Here is an 18,996-nt window from a genome sequence, read left to right on the forward strand (position 1 = left end):
CAGAACCAAGATAGCTTTGTTTTCCACATATGTTTATTAAAGAAAGATAATCTATATTTGAATAAAAGTCCTTTTGTTTTGTGCAAAACAATGCAGTAGAGATTTCACAAGCACGTGAAAGGAAATTATTATGCGGCTTGCAATCTTCAGATTTATTTTTCACAGTTCTGCTTTTATATTCCTTCGTAATCATTAAAGACAATATCAATGCAAGAGTGCAAATAGAAAAAGTTACATAAGATCCCACAACATTTCACTGGACTATCTGCTCACTTGCGGCTAAGGAAAAAAAAAAAAAAAAAAAAACAAACAAAAAAACAAAAAAACATTTTAACATGAACCTGAAGATACAATCTGATTAAAAGATATAGAGTAGTAATAATTTGAAGAGGCTGTTTGAGCAGTTGGTCAAATTTGATGTTTCCACGTTGGTCCTCCAGCCAAAGGACGACTTTTTCAAGATGAACCAGTCGCCGTGTCAGGAAGCAGGGCAGCAACAACCGACCCTAACATGACCCACACCACCAGGCTGCCTGCATCCACACCAGCACTTCCTGATGCTACAGTATTACCTGCTAAACACAGTAAACAACATTCCAGTTTGTTCAGAGTGTTGATATACCTTTATGGATGTGTAATGTCAGAGTATTGCAATTCAAAAAAATACTTACTAGAGCCAGCAACCTCAGGCACATCTTTGGTGGGGCAAGATTAAAGAAATGATCAGGCACAGAATTTACCTTAATGCTTAAGGAATAGTAAGAAAAGGGCATTTATATTTCATATACCTGCTGCGGCGGTGTAGAGAGGTCCAACTGAGACGGTGGCAGAGTTGCTGCTTTCTTCTCCGAAAGGAGTCAGAGATCTTTTTCTTCTAGCATTACAAGCCTGACAAAATACAGGTAAAGGTTTTACCCAGCATATAATTATTTATATACTGTTACAGTTTTCACCCCCTTTGAATGCTTCCCATTTTCTTATGGAACAACCACAAATTTTCAAGTGTGATTGAACAACTCAAACCAGTGCATTATTTTAAAGTGTGAAATAAGCGATAGATGTCATTCAAATTTAAGTAGCCACTGCTTATAATTTTCAGCTATATTAAAAAAATTCATTTTTATTTTACTTCACAATTATGCACTACATTGTTATAATAAATTGCAATTAAATTAATTTGCATTTATAATGTGAAAGGTTAAAGGAACATAAATGCAGTTAAAAACTTTTTCTACTTGTTGTACCATAAGCATTCTACCTCTCTCTTAATTGGTTAATGTGGTAAAGAATACATGAAGTAAAGCAGCACACATAAACAGAGATTCACTTTGGACAAACTTAGTAAGAAATCCTTATGCATTTTGAAATATTATTGTATCATTTCACAGCATTGTCCACAATTTCTCTACAGAGTTCTGTTTGTTAGCACAGGCGCTAAGGAAGCCGCCTTCAACCAACCTATTTACCTTCCATTCTTTTTCGTGTATAACTGCTTTCAGATCTTTGTAGTTAAAAGGTTTTGTTGCTTTAGTCAACTTACATTCAGCAGCTCTTGACATTTGGTGGGCTCACACAGCCTCATGATGCAGTGCAGGTAGATGGTGGACTTCTCCTGGTCTCTGTGCTGAACAAAGCGGAAGGCCTCAAAGTTGAACCGTGCCATGTTGGAAACGCCGTTGCTTGTTATTAATGTCCTTGTTGACACCTGGCAGCTGGTGAAGAGCAAAAATACTTTTGATGGTTTTTTTTTTGTTTTTTTTTTTTGTTAGATGTCAACTCTAAGATTTGGTTTTATGCAGACTTTTCTACCCAGTGAAGAAGTTGTACTGATCCGTCTGAGTCATGTTGTAAGGACTGGGAGTCGCAAAGCAGTGATCGAGGAGGACATGGAAACTGGAAACAGGGTTACCAAAGAGAAAATTCGTACATTTTAGCCCTTTATCTATCACTTTGAGCCAGTCAGAGTGAAAACATAGCAGGATTTACTCACTTTCCTGTGAGGTTAACAGCCTTCACCTCCACATAGACTTTGGTTCGCAGCTCAAGTCCTGTTGACGGAACCGTCAATGGATACCTGTAGTCTGTGTCCTGAGGAAATAAGGCTTATTAAACAGGAGCAGTGACAAATCTCTTTCATTGAGTGGAATTGTACTTACATTAAAGACACCCATTTTTAGAGTATCAATGAAGCTTCCATTATTATTGGTGGTTGCCACAGAGACTGAGGAGCTAAAGAAAATCAGAAAGTAAAGAAGCTTTTACGAATGAATTTTGGTAATAATAATGATTTTTATAATAAATCAACAGTCTCTGCTACTCACGCTACAATCTGTGTGTTGTTGATGAGATACTCCAGAGGGTATCTGCAGGAGAAGTAATAATACAGGTCTGTGGAGTAGCTGATGATCCCTGCCTCCGTTTTTGGGGTATCGATGTACGATGAGATGATAACTGCCTGAATATTTGAGAAACTACTGAAGGGACCAGAGGGGTCTGGAGTTTCATCCACGATCTGAACATGAAAGCACAACATACATTCAGTTCATCTGCACTTCCACCCTTGAATCTGGCAGGTAAGTACGCTCCAACATGCTCCAAGCGTCAAGCTTTACATGCAGAGACTGGCGGCAGGAGTTGTCCACGCTGTTGTTTACAGGCAGGAAGTAGCGGATGATAGGAGGCTCCACGCTGTCATCGATGGAGCCCAGGCAGGCGCTGTTGTTGTGGTTCCCATTGAGAGCCAGGTTGGAGGAGTTGAAGCCTGCCCACAGCGCCGTGCACAGGTTGACCTCCACGGTTATCATGGTGGTGTCGCATTTAATGGTCAAGTCGGAGTTCTCTAAAAATGATGGATCAAAATACTTTCACTGGTTTTTGTCACTCAATTTAAATATAAATGTAACTTCACATCATTCCAAATTCATACCAGGAAAAAGAAAAGTTTTTCTTTGTGGTGGTTCTAACTACGCTAGCCTATTTTGTATTACTGCGATGACTCGTGAACTTTCATACAAGTTTGAATTTAATGCAGATTTTTGGTTTAATTTCATTGTATCTATGTATTGAATGACTTATGAAGTTTGACTTTATATTGATTTAAAAAAATTTGATTATCTGTACAATGGTATCCATGTCACTGGTGAACTTTTACACCTGTATGTATTAAATGTAGATTACTCAATTTATTTATTTATCGATTTATTTGTTTTGGTGAGACATAATCTTAGTTTTAAATATTTACATGTAGTATACTACAATAATTTATTATTTGAATAATTTAATCACCTTACACGGATTTAAGATTAGTCTATTAATGATGCATAATGGTTTATCAGTTTTATTGTTGTGATAAATAGGATTTTAATTTGTTTAAAATTATGGACTGATTTGGTGATGTAAATCTGCACATAAATTGAGTCTGTCTTCGACTGTAACATGCAGCTTTAGAACTAAATTTAATTTAATTGAATATTTTTGAATTAAATGTATTTTCAATGCAGTTTAGTCTCTTTTGTTCTTTCATTCTCTCTTTCTTTATATCTTTCTCTTTCTTTTATGATGTAATATTTATTATAATATTTTGTATGTATTTTTATTTAACTAATTTTATTTCAACTCAGTGATTAAATAACTTCTTTACAGTCTCTCCATTGACACTAAAACAAATTGGTTTCCTCAGAAAGTGAAAGTCACATCTCTACTATTCATGTATTTCTATATATTTTTCAGGTTTTTTGTTTGGTTTTTTTCTATGTCTTGTTTAGTTCAGTAGGAGTTTTGTAATTCACTTTGCATTTCCCCTTGCTATTTTTTCTTTTTGGTAAAGTACATTGTGTTGCTTTGTAAGTAAAGATAGATAAGTTCTTTTGTTTTGTTTTAAAAAAAAAAACTCTCCTAAATATTAATATGCTGATAGATCCTTACCTGGTGTCCTGTCATACATCTTGGAGCAGTTGTACACACACAGGGCAGGCTGCAGGAACAGGGCCAGCAGAGGGAGACAAAGGAAAAGATGCATGCTCTCTGGAGGAAACTATCAGTTTGGTTTTAGCTGAAAATGAGAACATGATGACAGAACAGCATGGGAATCCATCCACTTTTGCTAGCTTTAACATATTTAGTCAATTAAATGCACCATTAACAACATGTTAAGTTTTTGGGTTTTTTCCCTCAGATTACTATCAATGAGTGGAATCACCAAAACATTGTAGCGTTCTTCACAATCTTCTGATTGATTTTGCACAATAAAACCAAACTCACTATGTCGGCTATAAACACGATCCAGTTCAAAGTTTAGTTAAAGAGCTGCATGATGAGCAGCTCATCAAGAGAGGCTTACCTTGCTGTTACTTGTACAGGTGTTTGTACCAGAGGTAGGTGAAAGATGCAGCCTTTATAGGACATGTAAAACCTCTGCAGCATCACTTCTCAGCCCTCCCTTTGACTAATTATAGATGGTGCACAGACACAAATATTCGCTTTCTGCGCCTGTTCATGCCGTGACCGTTCAAGAAAACAGCAACAGCTCCTGGCATGGTTTATTGTCAGATGTTCTTCCAGCAGATTATTGTGTCAGTAGGTTTTGATATAGATCCCTCAGGTTAAAATGTGTGTGCTGTCTCAGGTGTCTGTCCTTAAGAAATAGTTGCTAAACACCCGATGATGCAAAGATACTTCTTAAAAGTCATAACTGACTACAGTGTCATCCGCACTCCTTTCTACCTGAGGATATGTAAAAGATAAAACTAAGAGTTTTATTATTATTATTTGATACAAGAGTTTGAGCTTTTAATTAGTAATCCCTGACTAACTGTTAACCGGGAATAAAAACATGATGTGACACATTGCTTTAAGCCACTCATCAGAATGTGAAAGATAAGCGAACATGGCCTCCAAGAAATCCACTACTAACCTATATTTACAGTCGGAGTGATATAACAATAAAACCACTGTAACTGTTGTAAACCAGACTTAGCAAGGACCAAGGTTTGTCCTTCCACCATCTCCAAAGAGATGGAAAGAGAGGTACAATATATTAAAAAAAAGAAAGTTAAAGAACTACAACAGAGGGGGAAGTGCTGGGGTCACCAAGTTATGCCAACTATTTATGAAAAGATACATAACTTTATAAAACAAAGGTCTTTCTTCTCTGCAATAACACTTTACTATATACAAAAAAATCAAAAGAACCTCATGCTCACTGTTATGTATGATGAGAGATCTGTGACGCTGACGACCTTTCTCTGTCAAAGTCTAGGGAACATTGTTCAGGTGCATCACATCTGTTTGTATTGAGATTTCACAATAAGGTAAGCAAATATCTGACTGAGTCTGCATTTTAGCAGAATCATGATTCAAAATACATCAAATCAATGCAAAAATGACTCACCAGAGACATATTTAACCTTCTTCCATGTATGTCTCAGTCCTCAAACACACAGTAGATCCCTATAGATGAGACACCGTAAGACAGGGCCCAGAACTCTGGAAGAAATATAAGAGGTATGATTATTCCTCTCTATTTATCCTCTAATCCAAAACTGTTGTAGAACAAGATGAAAGGCTGTTCCCTTAGTAAAAACAGTGATTCTCAAAGTATTTGCATCAGGATATGTAACAAATGTGCAAAAGATTTAAAGTTATTTTTATTTAGCCAAGAAGTTTGCTTTGATAGAAAGTGATGGACACATCTTCCAAAAGATGAGACGTTATGAAAGAGCAATCTTTTTTTTTTTTTTATTAATAAAATTTTCTCTTTTTATTTCCATTGTACCATAAAATGACGAAGTGAAAATTATTTCTCTTTTCTGAAATATAAATCTTCTTCTAGTTGCAGAGCAGCTTTTGGCATTTTCTGGTATTTAAAAAGTTTATCTTTGAGCTCCAGTTCTTTGAGGATGAAGGCCTCCTTGCCATCATATGGTTTGGTAAAGAAATAAATAAATTACAATAACATCAGTGGACATGCACAATATTATTACTTGTGACATATTTTCATCTGTCACATGATAGAATGATACTTAAAAAATGCATTACGTGCAGATTGTCCAATTTCACAAACTGAACAAACAACTTACCCTCTTTTTTGCAAAGACTACCGAATCTGTATGACAAAACAGTAACCAGGGGCAACGCCTACATGCCTTTCAGGCCAGTGGAGATTTCCTGTCTTAAATTATGGATTCATGTCTAGAGAACAAAGCTTGAAAGTTGATCACAGCTGCCATGAGGGAGAAAATGCTCCGTCTGTTTTGTTTATTTCCCCAGCATGTCAAGCTGCTTCTGTGGGGACAACCCACAGAGCTGCAAAAGAGGTACTCTACACAGCTACAGGCCACAACTGCTGTTCAACTGGGGACATTCTTTGTTCATCTGAAGGACAGAGAGAAAAGGAGTGCTGGCACTTCTATCAAAATCCTCATGGTGACAGAAATTGTTTGTCACATTATCTATAGATGTGCCATTCTTTTGTGACCTTACAAACCCAATCTGATTTCATGCTGGTGTTTAGAAACAGGTGCCTTTGTCGCTCTTTATACCAGTGAGTCATGGCTTCTTTATTTTTAATTGGTAACTCTGCTTGAAGGGTCAAATGGAGAATATGAAAAAGAGTTTGTGGCCATAAATAAAAGGATCACCGTCAACAGCCTACAATCCAGAAATGACGGAGTGTTTTTTTAGCCTTCTTCATGTTGTCAGACCGACTCTATTTAAGGGATTTCTTGACTCTACACTGGAAGTACTATAAGTAATCAAAAGAATAAATATTATACTTCTCTGTATAAATGTATGTATGTATATAGTTTATGTATATAGTGAGGTTTCACAAATCCCAAACATGGATTAAAATATTCTGCTATTAGAACAGAATAATCCAATCCACGTTTGATGTGTCTACGTGTTGTAGTTTTTTAACTAGAGTAGATTAAAGATGCGGAAGTAGTAAAAAAAATTAGGTGGAATCCCCCCTTTAGCCAAGCTGGAATTGGAAACCAACTTCAGCTTCGTCGTTAGTGAAGCCATTTGTGTGTCCAAACAGAGCAGCACACAAGTGCAACAAAAGTTTTATACGTGTAAAGTTTTCTAGCTTGAGACAATTTTCAATTAATAAAACGATCTCAAATGACCTGAGCAGATATATAAAATTATAGACACAAAAAAGAGAAATGTTCCTCGTCACTCTTTGTATGCGTGAGTAACAGGGTCAAATTGAGAATATAATATGCATAAATATTGCATTATTCCCACCAGTTTAGCCTCTGTATGTGAACGAGTCATATTAGTAGTGGGAGTTGTTGTTGAGTTTGACGCCCTCTGCTGGACCAAGTTAGCAAGTGCTCACATGTCTTTTGTTCTTTGGGTACGATTGTGATTCTACAGCAAACAACAAATAAAAACAAATCTGTTCCATTCTACCACCAGACTCAATTGATCAGGCTATATTTAGAGAGAAGTTAGAGATTTTATGTGAGAGAGTAACATTTTGAAGAGAGATTCAGGGAAATATATCCTGCTCTAGAATTGAGAGAATTACACTCCTGCAAAAATATTCCTCAGGTACAAAAAGGGTAAGATACCCTATTTCTCCCAATCGGACTACAGCTTACTGCTTGAAATGCTGTTATCACACATATGCTAAATTTAAAACAATGAGACTCTTTTTCTTTGTTTTGTGAACTTTTTTAATGAGATAAAAATAGCTTTCAAAGTAAAGTGTGGTCATGGAATGCACTCGGGTGATCCCATTCTTCTTTCTCCCTCAAACAAAATCAATTGCAGGTTGTTTTTGCAATTGGTTTTGCAATTGTTGTTATTGATACAATGACAAAAGGTGACTCATAAACTAACAAGTATTTTAAAGTCTAATCTTTCTAACATTTTATCTCCAACTAGTTTGTTGTTTTCATGCACAAGTAAGATTGAACTTCTTTTTTTTTCATTTATTGAACTATCATAATCAGGGGCACAGTTCTTTGAACCAGAGTATGTTCATTTTAATAACTGCAGACTTTTATTATTTTGTTCTTATTCTGTTAAAATGGCCCTTGTTACTTTGGTGTCGTCTGTTGTTCTGCTGCTGATACACCCGAGTTTCCCCACTGGGGGGCACAATAAAGTTTTTTTTCTACTGCAGTTTCTCTTCTATTCCTCCCACTCCATAAAACTAGCTTCCCTGAAAAAGGACTGCTTCTTTAGAGCTCAGAAACTATTTTTCCTTAGATTTCCCAATGTTGCTTTGGAATTATTATTATTATTTTAATTTTTTTTTTGTTGACCACAACATATTAGTGGAAAATAAAATTTCTCAGGAAACATTTCAGTCAGGGTTTTCCAGGAAAAGGACTTAAAGGAATGTTGTTGTTTTTGAAATTATTGTTCCTGGAAATGTAATTTAAAACATATTACGCCGAGATTATTTTTACTCATATAAAAACACAGACAAATCTGTGTCTTTGTTGGCAAATCCAATGTTTCTACTTCATAGTACACCCATGTTTACATTTAATCCATCTGCATCAGGGACTGTTTTACAAAGATTACTAATTTTATTGCAAAATCTAGAGCCCAAAATGAATCACAGAAAAGAACTTCAGCTGTTATTTCATCTTCTTTTTGGATTTTTTGCTGTTACATCTACAGAAAAGCTTCAGTCAGCCACACTCTGGAAATGGAAACTGACCCAAAGCAATGGACAGGAACTGAAGTCCTAAAAAAATACTGTCTTCTTCCTCCTCTGTTTCCTTTCCTGTTCGGAGGCAATCCCTCTTTTCTATCCCTGTCACTCTCTGTATTTCTCTCACTATGTGTCCTTGCTTTTCATCTTTTTACCAGAAGCTTTTGTTTTCGCAGTGAAGTCTGACTCATATCCTCTTCCCATAGAGCTCCAGTAATTTTCTATTCAAACGACTCCATTTACATGTGGGCAGAATATTTAAATATGACACACGATAAGATTATTCCACTTGAAAACAAATCTATTGACAAAACTAACTTAGAGGCACTTCTCAATAAATGATTTAATAGGAAAAAGTCGATTTATTACAGTTAATTGATTCCACAAGTGAAATTTCAGTCAATAATATCCCAAATGTCTGTCTGAAAAAAAAAACAGAACATCATAAAATACCAATAAAACCACTTTAATGCAGAAATATCATTTTAATGCAGAAATGTAATCATAGAGAAGACTGTTGACTTCACAGCTATCCGGTAGACTTTTTTTTTGTTGTTGTTGTTTTTTTAATTAAGCTCCATTAGTATAACCAAATCTATTATTACTGGGGTCCAACAAAATTAGAGTTACTGTTAGAAAACAAAGGAATACATTTCATAGAGTATTTTATCCAATCATATTATTGGGAAGTTGAGTGGAAGGAAAAAGTGAAAAAGACTTGTCAATGTTTATACAGCCATCACACTGAGTCTTACCAAGGTTATGGCCTGCGGAGCTAAATAATTACACTGTTGCTTCAGTCAAAGTCTTTTAATGAAAGTAAATTATGCAAAACATTTCAAAATCAAGGTCCCAGCACCTGGATAACTAACCATGATTAAAGGCTTGTATTCATATTTGTTGTTCCTGTATAACTTTCTTGAAAAAATATGTATATATATGAAAAATTAACTGAAATCAACTCCGAAAACACATCCCTTTATGAGATGAATTTGTAAGATATCTCACTTTTACAATCTTATTATTGAAATTGTTTTTTAATACTATTTTATTGAGGCACATTTCTTTTTTATCTATTCCACATACAGTGTACTGCTTCAACATACATATTTGTATACGTGTAAGCGTGTGCGTGTGTGTTTGCGTGAGCGGGCGTGTGTGCGTGTGTGCGCGTGAGTATGAAGCAGGGAGGACACAAATTTGCAGATCTCTTTAACACAGTCCACATGACAGAATACAGACAAAGAACTCCATTCAGGTCAATATTGCAATGCTTTACGTAAAAAACTGGATTTAGAAAAGCGTATTTGTTGCATAATGAGCGTAAATGCATAATATTCGTGTTAGAATTAAACTTAAATACAAAAGAACCACTAATAGTTAAAAGTGTTTGTGTAGTTTTAGACTTTTTTTTTCTCGATCCTTTTTTTAATCAGACGCCATATGCACGCCTTCAGGACTCGACCCCCCTTTTTTCCCTGAACAGACTAGTCTTTTCCCATTCCCATTATTGCAGTTTTTGTATCACCGGGTTTGGAAGTGAAGTTTAGTTGCTCCCAGTTTTTGAACAGCAGCTGGGCAGAACATCGAGTGAACATGTAGAAATGGATTTTATGACGCTTTTTGGCACCGTTATCGCCGTTTTGTTTCACCCTGGATCCGCTTCGAAAATAAATGGTAAGAATTTGCTTCGGGGTCGACAAAAAAGGCAGAAACGAGTTTCACTGATCTTCAAAGACCTTCATATGAAAAATGGTTTCTTTAAAAGAAAAAAAAAAATCGAGCAAGTCTCAACATTTTCTGACACTGAAGTAAATGAAACGTTTTTCGGGGTTTACTTGAGTGGCGCAGGGAAACGAGTCTTGAAAGCAGCACCGCTGCTGAAAAAGTCCAAAGCAAGCAGCAGTCTACGTGTTTCATAACAATATCGACGCAACAAACTTCTTGGAACATGTAAACAACCGTTTCTGCCCGGGCCAGAGAGTCGCTGCTGTAATTTGACTGCGCTAGACCAGTGGATATCGCTGACTATTGAGTAAAAGCAAAACAGAGACGTGAAAGCGCTTACATAACCACTCCTTCATCTACATTCTGTTTAAACGGCAATTAAGTAGGACTTTTCAGGCAGTATGCATCTTATTACCGAATGCGCAGTAATCCTGAATTACTATTTGCAATTAATCATGATCAAATCGAAAGTTCCACTTTCAAGTGGGATGCAGTGACTCGGTTAACAGTCACTGCATTAGTAGGGAAAGCAACTTTATTTGAAAATTACACTTCAAAACCAGCTGGGTTAAAAATAACAATTTAATCGGTGTTATTTTTGCTTAAACTGTCCTGGGTCAAACGTGACTGATGCCTTTACGAAACAAAGCTGGTTACGAATATGAGATACGGTGTTAGGTTTCAACCCCCCAAATGTGAGTTCAAACGAAAAACATTAGTGCGTTCAGTGGGTTGGAAAAAATAATGAAGAAGTAAACAAGAAATTTGGGTTGAAAGTTATTTTCTGTTTAGCTTTATACGTCACTGAAAATCACAACTTAACAAACTGAAGACAGCATCTTTATAAAGTGCTGCTTTATAAAGCAGGCGAGCAGCTCAGCAATAGACTTTTATTGACTATTGTGTCAATTTTTCTGGTCAAATTAAGAGTGTGGAACCTAGATACCACAACCGTTCAGCTTCCCGATTAGCTGGTAAAATGCTAATAGAGAGTAAACTGAACTTCAGTCACCATTACATCCAACTGACATTGAATGTATTATACATTGCAGTGGGAAACTTTTTAACAAATTTATTCAGTTAAATATTTCTAAAAAGCAATGCAGTATCTGAAGAATTTCAAGAATAGATGATAAACAAAGACACATTTGGCTAGGAAGAGTATAAATAAATTTTTAAGGCTTGGGGATTTCAGCAAACCATAATTAGAGCCATTATCAACAAAGGGAGAAAACAGCAAATCAATGACACATACCGGAAGTCACAAAACAAACCAAAACAACATCTGCAGCTCTCATTTGCCTGCAGCTATGGTCTCATTTTGGCCACTTGTATCTCCAATATCATTCTTTCCATCTCTACCCAGAGTTTGTGACCATAAATCAGGGTAAGAATGTAGATAGACCGTTAAATCGACTCAGCTCTCTCTTTACCACATCAGAGCGGTACAGAGGCTGCATCCCTGCAAACACAACCACAATTCTCCATTTTTCTCTCGTTCCTGAACATGACCCTGACATTTAAATTTCTCCACATGGGGCAGGACCTCCTCCCTGACCCATAGAAAGCAGTCTACCCTTTTACAGCTCAAGAGCATAGGCTCGGATTGGGAGAGTCTGATCTTCATCTCTTTTGCTTCACACTCCGCTTCAAACTGCTCCAGCAAAAGCTGTAGGCCACGGTCAGATGAAGCCAATAGGACCACATCGTCTTCAAAAAGCAGAGACGAAATCTGAAGGCCAAAAAATGGATCCCCATCCATCCATCCATCCATCTTCTTCCGCTCATCCGGGGATGGGTCGCAGGGGTAGCAGCTTCAGAAGGGAGGCCCAGACTTCCCTCTCCCCAGCACTTCTTCCATCTCCTCTGGAGGAATTTCAAGGCGTTCCCAGGCCAGCTGAGAGGCATAGTCCCTCCAGCATGTCCTGGGTCTTCCCCGGGGCCTCCTCCCGGTGGGACGTGCCCAGAACACCCTGACCAGATCCCCTCAACACGTTTTTGTGCACCCAGAAGTTCTGTCCATAGAAGCTATGAACAAGATTGGCAACAAAGTGTGACCAAGGGAGAGTCCAGCTCCCACTGAAAATGACCTATTGCCGGGCCGGCAATGTGGACCAAGCTCTGACGCCGGTCTCACAAGGACTTTTAACTAACATGGAAGTGGAAAGTGGAATAAAATTCCTTCAAAGCGATATAACAATTTTTTCACTCTCTAGGGTTATATTTTTTATATTATATTGCCTGTGTTGGATAGTGCTGTCTTTTTTGCTGCATGGCTATTTTATGGTGCATCGTTATAAAAAAATAGATTTGTCTGTCCCCTTCATGTTTAGGCCAGAAAATCTGCCGACGCGGGACGGAGCGACCATGCTATAAGGCATCCTACATCCAGGACAGCAGGCGGAGGCTGACGTTTGAGGACGCCAGGCAGTCCTGCAGGTCAGAGGGAGGCGAGCTGCTCAGCATTGAGACAGAGAGTGAGCAGCGGTTGATAGAGAGCTTCATACAAAAGCTGAAGGTTGGAGATGGCGATTTCTGGATTGGGCTCCGTCGTAGTCCCCCGCATCACCGGACAGGGAATAATAACCCAGGATGCCCCTCGCAATACTATTGGGTCGATGGAAGCAAGGCCAAGTACAGGTTCTCCTGATTATTTTTATTACTTTCACTTCTTCTGTGAAATTTACCAAACTAGAAAAATACTGTTAAATGTTAATGTTTACATTTTACTTGTTGCAGGAACTGGAACTGGGATGAGCCGTCATGTGGTTCTGAAATGTGTGTGGTGTTGTACCACCAGCCCTCTGCACCAGATGATGAAGAAGGCCATTTCCTGTTTAAGTGGAATGATGACAATTGCAGCTGCAAAAACAATTTTGTCTGCAAATACAAGGAAGGTGAGTTAGTGGCGCTGTTACCAACATAGTTCCATCAATTTTGTTTTCTACCAATTTATAAAAGGTATTAGCCAAATTCACTGGGTAGAATTAAGCACACGATTATAGTTTTAATATCTGCTTCATTCATGATTATTACATTTCTTTCCTTTTTAGCAATCTTTGAAAGTATATAACTATTTTGAAGCCATTTTTATACCTACGCTGGGTGTAAAACGTTTTCAGACATCTTTTAAAATACCAAAATTATGTGACAAAAAATTGGACCATGATAAATCCTTTTACAACTATTTCTATATTTTTATAAGAAAATAAGAAGTAAAAAAGCTGCAAAAACCTGATTGCTTAACACCACACCCTTAAACTAATACTTAGCATAAATACCTTTTGATTCATTGCAGCATTCAGTCTTCTTTCATAACAGTCTCTTAACTGGCAGGATCTCCCTCATAAACGTTCTTCAGATCTATTAGATTATGACGCTGTTAAAAATCTGTCTTTACCTTTCTACCAGACACCTGAAAAGTTAGGGTGAAAACTAGCATGTGGAACGGATAATGACTTCATCCACTTTGTCCAGAAAGCCCAATTTCATCTGGGAAAAGTAGGAAAAGTAACCCTACATCATGATGCTACCACCATGTGTCACTGTAGATTTGGTGTTCTTATGCTGAGATATAAAGATGTTTTTGTGTTTAGCTCATTTTTAAAAAATGGTACCCAAAAGCTCATGGAATATTTGTGTTTGGATAAAGTTTTTTTAATTCATTGGAATGTTACAAATTTACTAATTTTCTCCATCCTCTGCAGAGAAAATACCAGTTTTTGCAGGGGACAGGATCATAGTGGAACCAGGTACACATTACTCCTGTATGATATAAAATTTCCTAAAAAAATTTTCTAAGAAGGTTTGATTTATGTTCTTTGTGTCACATATATGTGATCAATTTGTTACTAAGTTTAAACAGCTGGAACTGATAAAGCTGAATAAAGCACCAAGTTTATCTGGACACCACTCAAATGGTAAATAAACATGATATGTTTGCGTAACTAAATCTCCATACCAACCATTACATGTTGTTGATAAGCCAAATCCTTAGCCCTTGTTTGGGAGGCATATCAAGGAAAGAGAAAAGAGTTTTCTAACTATTTCTGAAACTGCATGGAATCATAAGCAAACCTCAGTCTACAGGCCTAAATGTTTTGCCACATGTAGTTAGGTAAATGAATCTGAGCATTTTGACCATGGTAAATTTAGTTGTACAAAATTTTGACATTCTAAACAATTCTTTAATATTTATGAATCCATTAAAATATGCCACATATTTGTAGTTTTGTTTCAATCATGACCGTTGTTGTTTCTGTAGTTCCATCTATGAGACCAAACATATCCACCGAAGGGGAGGTCAGAATAACTATTGGATTACCTGAGTCATCAGGTAAAATGAACACTTTCTATGTTATATTCTTAAGTATAAGAAACTTGTCATACTTCTGAATATTTGGAGGCTGTGTTTTAATGCAGCTAGGCTTCATAGCGTGCATTTTCTTGCAGTGTCTTTCTCAGACAACAGCCTCTACGTTTCCTACATCCTCTATGCCACTATTCCAGCTATGCTGCTGCTGTTAGCAGCTGCTGGGTTCTTCTGCTACAGACAGCATGCAAAAAGGTAAAAAGAGAGAGTGTTAAAAATAATCACATGAATCATTTTTCAGAGTACATTGAAAATCTCTGAATCAATTATCAGATTAGTGTGTGTGTTCCAGCTGAAAGTCAGCTCTGGCAGCTAGTGTTCTCACCTTGGATTTGATCCTTTCTACTTATATTCAGGAGGAAAACGAAAACGGAGAGTTTCCCCGGCAGATCAAAACAGCCGATGCCAACAGCACCTTCGGTTTCCTCCGTTCAAGGACCTTACGCCTTTAGTGACATCACTAAACTTCCTCACGCTGCTCTGGACTACAGGACGCAGGCAGAAATCATGACAAAGTACTCCTGCCCATATTCACATGACGCCCAGTATCCTGATTATGAGAATGTGACGTGTTCAGAGAAGGAGACCGGATTTGTGACGAACGATATCTATGAGACTGCCAGAACTCAGAGTCGGCGGTGCTGTAGTCAGGATGGATGGGTGGAAAATGAGATCTATGGCTAATATTGTTTATGTTGATCTGAGCTCCAGAAACGTCTGTGAATTTGTAATTGTTAAAGGAACCTTATTAAGCTAGAAAGAGGAACATATACTGGTCTATATCTCTTCCTTTCTACATATCTTGCTAGATTACCAGTGAGGTACGCCGTCTCAACATACACAATTGAGTTTGAATGGTTTTACGTGGACTGGTTTCAGAGTGTGAATTTATTCCTTGTGTATATGTCGTCGCTTAACATCTATGTTTTGGTCAGTTATAATGCTATATTTAGGACGTTGTCATATCTGTCAAACCATATTAAATAAATGCTGATATTAATCAAAACAAAACACATGTTTATATCATTTTTGGTTTTATGGATTTTTACATGATTACAGGCATTTTTACAGTCTTTGTGCATTTTTTGCAATTTGCGATGTTACAACAAATAACCTCAATATTTTGGGGAGATTTTACGTGATTAGAAACACAAACAGTGGTCCTTATCTATCATGGTGTGAGGATTCTTGCCCACAGCTGTCATTAAAGGAATCCACAGTTTTATTGTTAAATTCAAAAGCAGCTATTTTCCTCTTTATTTGCTCATTGACCAGTTACTGTATCTTGTCTTTTCAATAGTTTTGTAGAAACAACAAGCTTTTGTTTTATTGCTACTTTCTTCAGTTCTTGATCATTGTCTCTTTTCTGCTATAGTTTAAATAGAATGCTGGAGAACTTTGGCACCCTTCTCCTGACTGATGCCTTTGTTAAATCAAATATTTGACAGCAGAACTTTATATGAGGTTATTAGCATTAACTATAACTGATGGCAGGTAAAAGCTAAAGACTAAACACTGAAGCTAAATCAGAAGAATATTCAGAAAAGTAGTAGTTAAATGTGTGTATGCTTATGCAGCTCTGTTAATGCCATTATTTCCTATTTGACAGATTTGTTTTCATTTGAATTGTATATAATAAATGCCCACCTGTAAAAAAAAATCAAAAAACAAAACTGATTTATCAGGTTCTTCCAAAACCTGACAATTTAGAAGATGTAAAACTTGAAGGTTACCAGTCATGTTTATAAGCATGTCAGTCTGATTAAAGGTTTTCGAGATATTGTGTTCATTTGATACAATTGCCAACATGACTAGAACAGTAATAAAGAAAGAAAATAGATATCACCTATCCTGCTGCGACACAATTTTCTGATGTCAGGCGTTGTTTATAATTTTCATTTTGTCTGAATATTCAGAATTACATCTATTTATAGATGAACTGATTCAGCATTTCTTTACCCACTTCCAGGAATAATTTTTTATTGTTTCTTTAAGAGGAAGTAGTATGATTAAACACATTTGAAGTAGTAATTAAGTACCGTATATACAATAATGATATACACTGGTCACCCTGAATACACTGTTCTTCAAAGCTTTGGTTAAACCCAAATGAATCTTCTTAAGCATTGGTATATAGTTTTGCAACTTTTTTTATTGTGAGATAATAAAAAAACATTCATGTGGTGCACTGTAAAAATGAACTTTCCATTTTGGGACTGTTTCAACCCCTTCGTATGAAGTCAAAACTGTCATCACAGTAGAAAGCTTCCTGTTTGGCTGCTGATGTCAGGGAACAGGACAGGACATGCGGAAAGACAGATGACAGATAACTGACCATAAAGCTTATTTTTTTATTTTTTGATAGTAAGAATTTCTCTTCAGGTATGACTAGATTACAATATGTTATGAAAAACTACATCAGTTTTACTCTGTATAATCTGTTCTTCTGTAGTGAATTTGCAACACAAAAGCCTATTTCTGAAAATAAATGCCTGTTTTCTCTGAGTACATGCTGTGTGGGCTGCCTTGGTTAGTGATTTGGAAAGATGTAGCGGAGCCCAGTAAGGAGAGGCTGAGTGTGTTCTTGGAGAAAGTTAGACAGGAAATGCCAAAAGCACATCTGGAACTCTTACATTCAGGAAGTCTGTTTGTGACAGCAGAGGCCTTCGGAGCATTGCTCTGGCTTTCTGCTTCAGCAGTCTGCTGTGCTCTGCAAGGCTGTCACTGCATGGCATGAAGGGAACCATCCATGGATGTGAATATGGGCTGTGGAGGTATTACAGAGCCATGAAAAATTATTTCCTCTTTACAGATTTCTGCTCCTTTTGCTCTTTTGTTTTGTTTTGTTATATATTCCAGATCACCAAACAAATGCAATATCAGATAAATATACATTTGAAAATTAGGATTTCATTGATTAAAGTAAAAAAAAAAATTAAAAAAAAAAAGCTATTTAAATTATTTGGCCCTATGTGAAATTTGATATTTGACCATCTTTGTAAATCATAAAATATTGTGATCAAACATTTATTTATTTATTTATTTATTTATTTATTTATTTGAAAAGCTAGAGTCTAGACACAGTTAGAATCCAGAAATTAAATATGTCTGGTTTCAAGAAATGTAAAAGCAGATGACAAAAATGATAAATATCCATGTGGGGATGTTACACAGCCATTTCAAAAGCTTTGAGCCACAAGGGAAATTGAGCATTCCACTAAATATGGTTTACAAAATGAAGGTGCTGGAGTGGCCTGGTTACAATATGAACTTAAATCTGATTGAAATGTTTTGGCATGGTATGGAGTTCATGTTCACAAATCGGTTTTATTGCTGAATTTAAGTAATTTTAAATAAAACATGGGCAAAATTCTACCATGGTAATTTACATAATTCATGGCCTATTATTTACAATTTCAGAAACTGCATTTTGTGTTTACCCAGGCTAACAAAAGATTATGTGACTACACACACACACACAAAAAAAAAAACTTTTCTCAGAAGTTACTACAACAAACAATAATATTGTTGTTTTGAGACCATTTTCAAGTAATATAATGGGAATGGGATAATAATAAGAGAACATATTCTCAGAAATCAAAAAACGTTAAATTCTATGAACATTTGACACTGAAACTGAAAGACATTTAAATACCCAAGAAAATGAATAAAACCACCAAAATAACAAACAAAATTAATTAAGACGTCTCTGTAAACAAAATTGTCCTTCAGAAAAGGGGTTATTTGAGATCATTCTATTTTTGGTAGAAAGAGAGAAAAGAGAAAAATGCTAAATAATGCAAGTGGTAATTATTGAACTCATTTTAATTTATCATATGATTAATTAATTAATTAAAAAATGTTTTATATATATAATATTATAATGTTATAATATTATAAACAGCATTTATAACATTTATATTGACAGATTTTTTTCTGTCACTGCAGCCGCTTTATACAATTAAGGTCTCTTCGGAGACCGTGTCAGTTGCATACTTTTACCAAAAGATGTCGCTGTGTTGTAGGTGAACAAAGTGTCTTCTTTGATCAAATAACTCCCTTTAATGAATGCTATAAATGCTTTTATAAAAGCATTGTTTAAAAAAAAGCATGCATATTATATGATACATCCGTATAACCAGAAATGCTGCTTTGCACAAATGTTATTGTTCATTTATTTCCCATTTAGTTTTGCTGAGTAATTTCTCTGACCAAGTAAAAG

The 18,996-nt window shown here is 36.2% G+C and overlaps 2 protein-coding genes across 2 annotated transcripts; one reads left to right on the forward strand and one right to left on the reverse strand.

The window, feature by feature from the left end:
- Positions 1 to 301: 301 nt before the first annotated feature.
- Positions 302 to 4,352, reverse strand: LOC122833208 (zona pellucida-like domain-containing protein 1). The gene is made up of 11 exons (XM_044120613.1): positions 4,340 to 4,352; positions 3,925 to 4,051; positions 2,613 to 2,839; positions 2,322 to 2,512; positions 2,157 to 2,229; positions 1,991 to 2,088; positions 1,810 to 1,893; positions 1,541 to 1,712; positions 789 to 888; positions 672 to 695; positions 302 to 575 (listed from the first exon to the last, which is right to left on the reverse strand). Exons 2-11 carry the CDS (start codon positions 4,016 to 4,018, stop codon positions 457 to 459), a joined length of 1,182 nt encoding a protein of 393 aa, XP_043976548.1. The 5' UTR covers positions 4,019 to 4,051; positions 4,340 to 4,352; the 3' UTR covers positions 302 to 456.
- A 5,541-nt stretch (positions 4,353 to 9,893) lies between these two features.
- laynb (layilin b) lies at positions 9,894 to 17,267 on the forward strand. Its single transcript, XM_044120614.1, has 7 exons — positions 9,894 to 10,351; positions 12,736 to 13,042; positions 13,142 to 13,299; positions 14,110 to 14,154; positions 14,667 to 14,738; positions 14,855 to 14,969; positions 15,131 to 17,267. The coding sequence occupies exons 1-7, from the start codon at positions 10,279 to 10,281 to the stop codon at positions 15,456 to 15,458; spliced, it is 1,098 nt and encodes a 365-aa protein (XP_043976549.1). The 5' UTR covers positions 9,894 to 10,278; the 3' UTR covers positions 15,459 to 17,267.
- The last annotated feature ends 1,729 nt before the right edge of the window (positions 17,268 to 18,996 follow it).

The sequence above is a fragment of the Gambusia affinis genome, linkage group LG06, assembly GCF_019740435.1.
Source record: "Gambusia affinis linkage group LG06, SWU_Gaff_1.0, whole genome shotgun sequence".
NCBI classification, from domain to species: Eukaryota; Metazoa; Chordata; class Actinopteri; order Cyprinodontiformes; family Poeciliidae; genus Gambusia; species Gambusia affinis.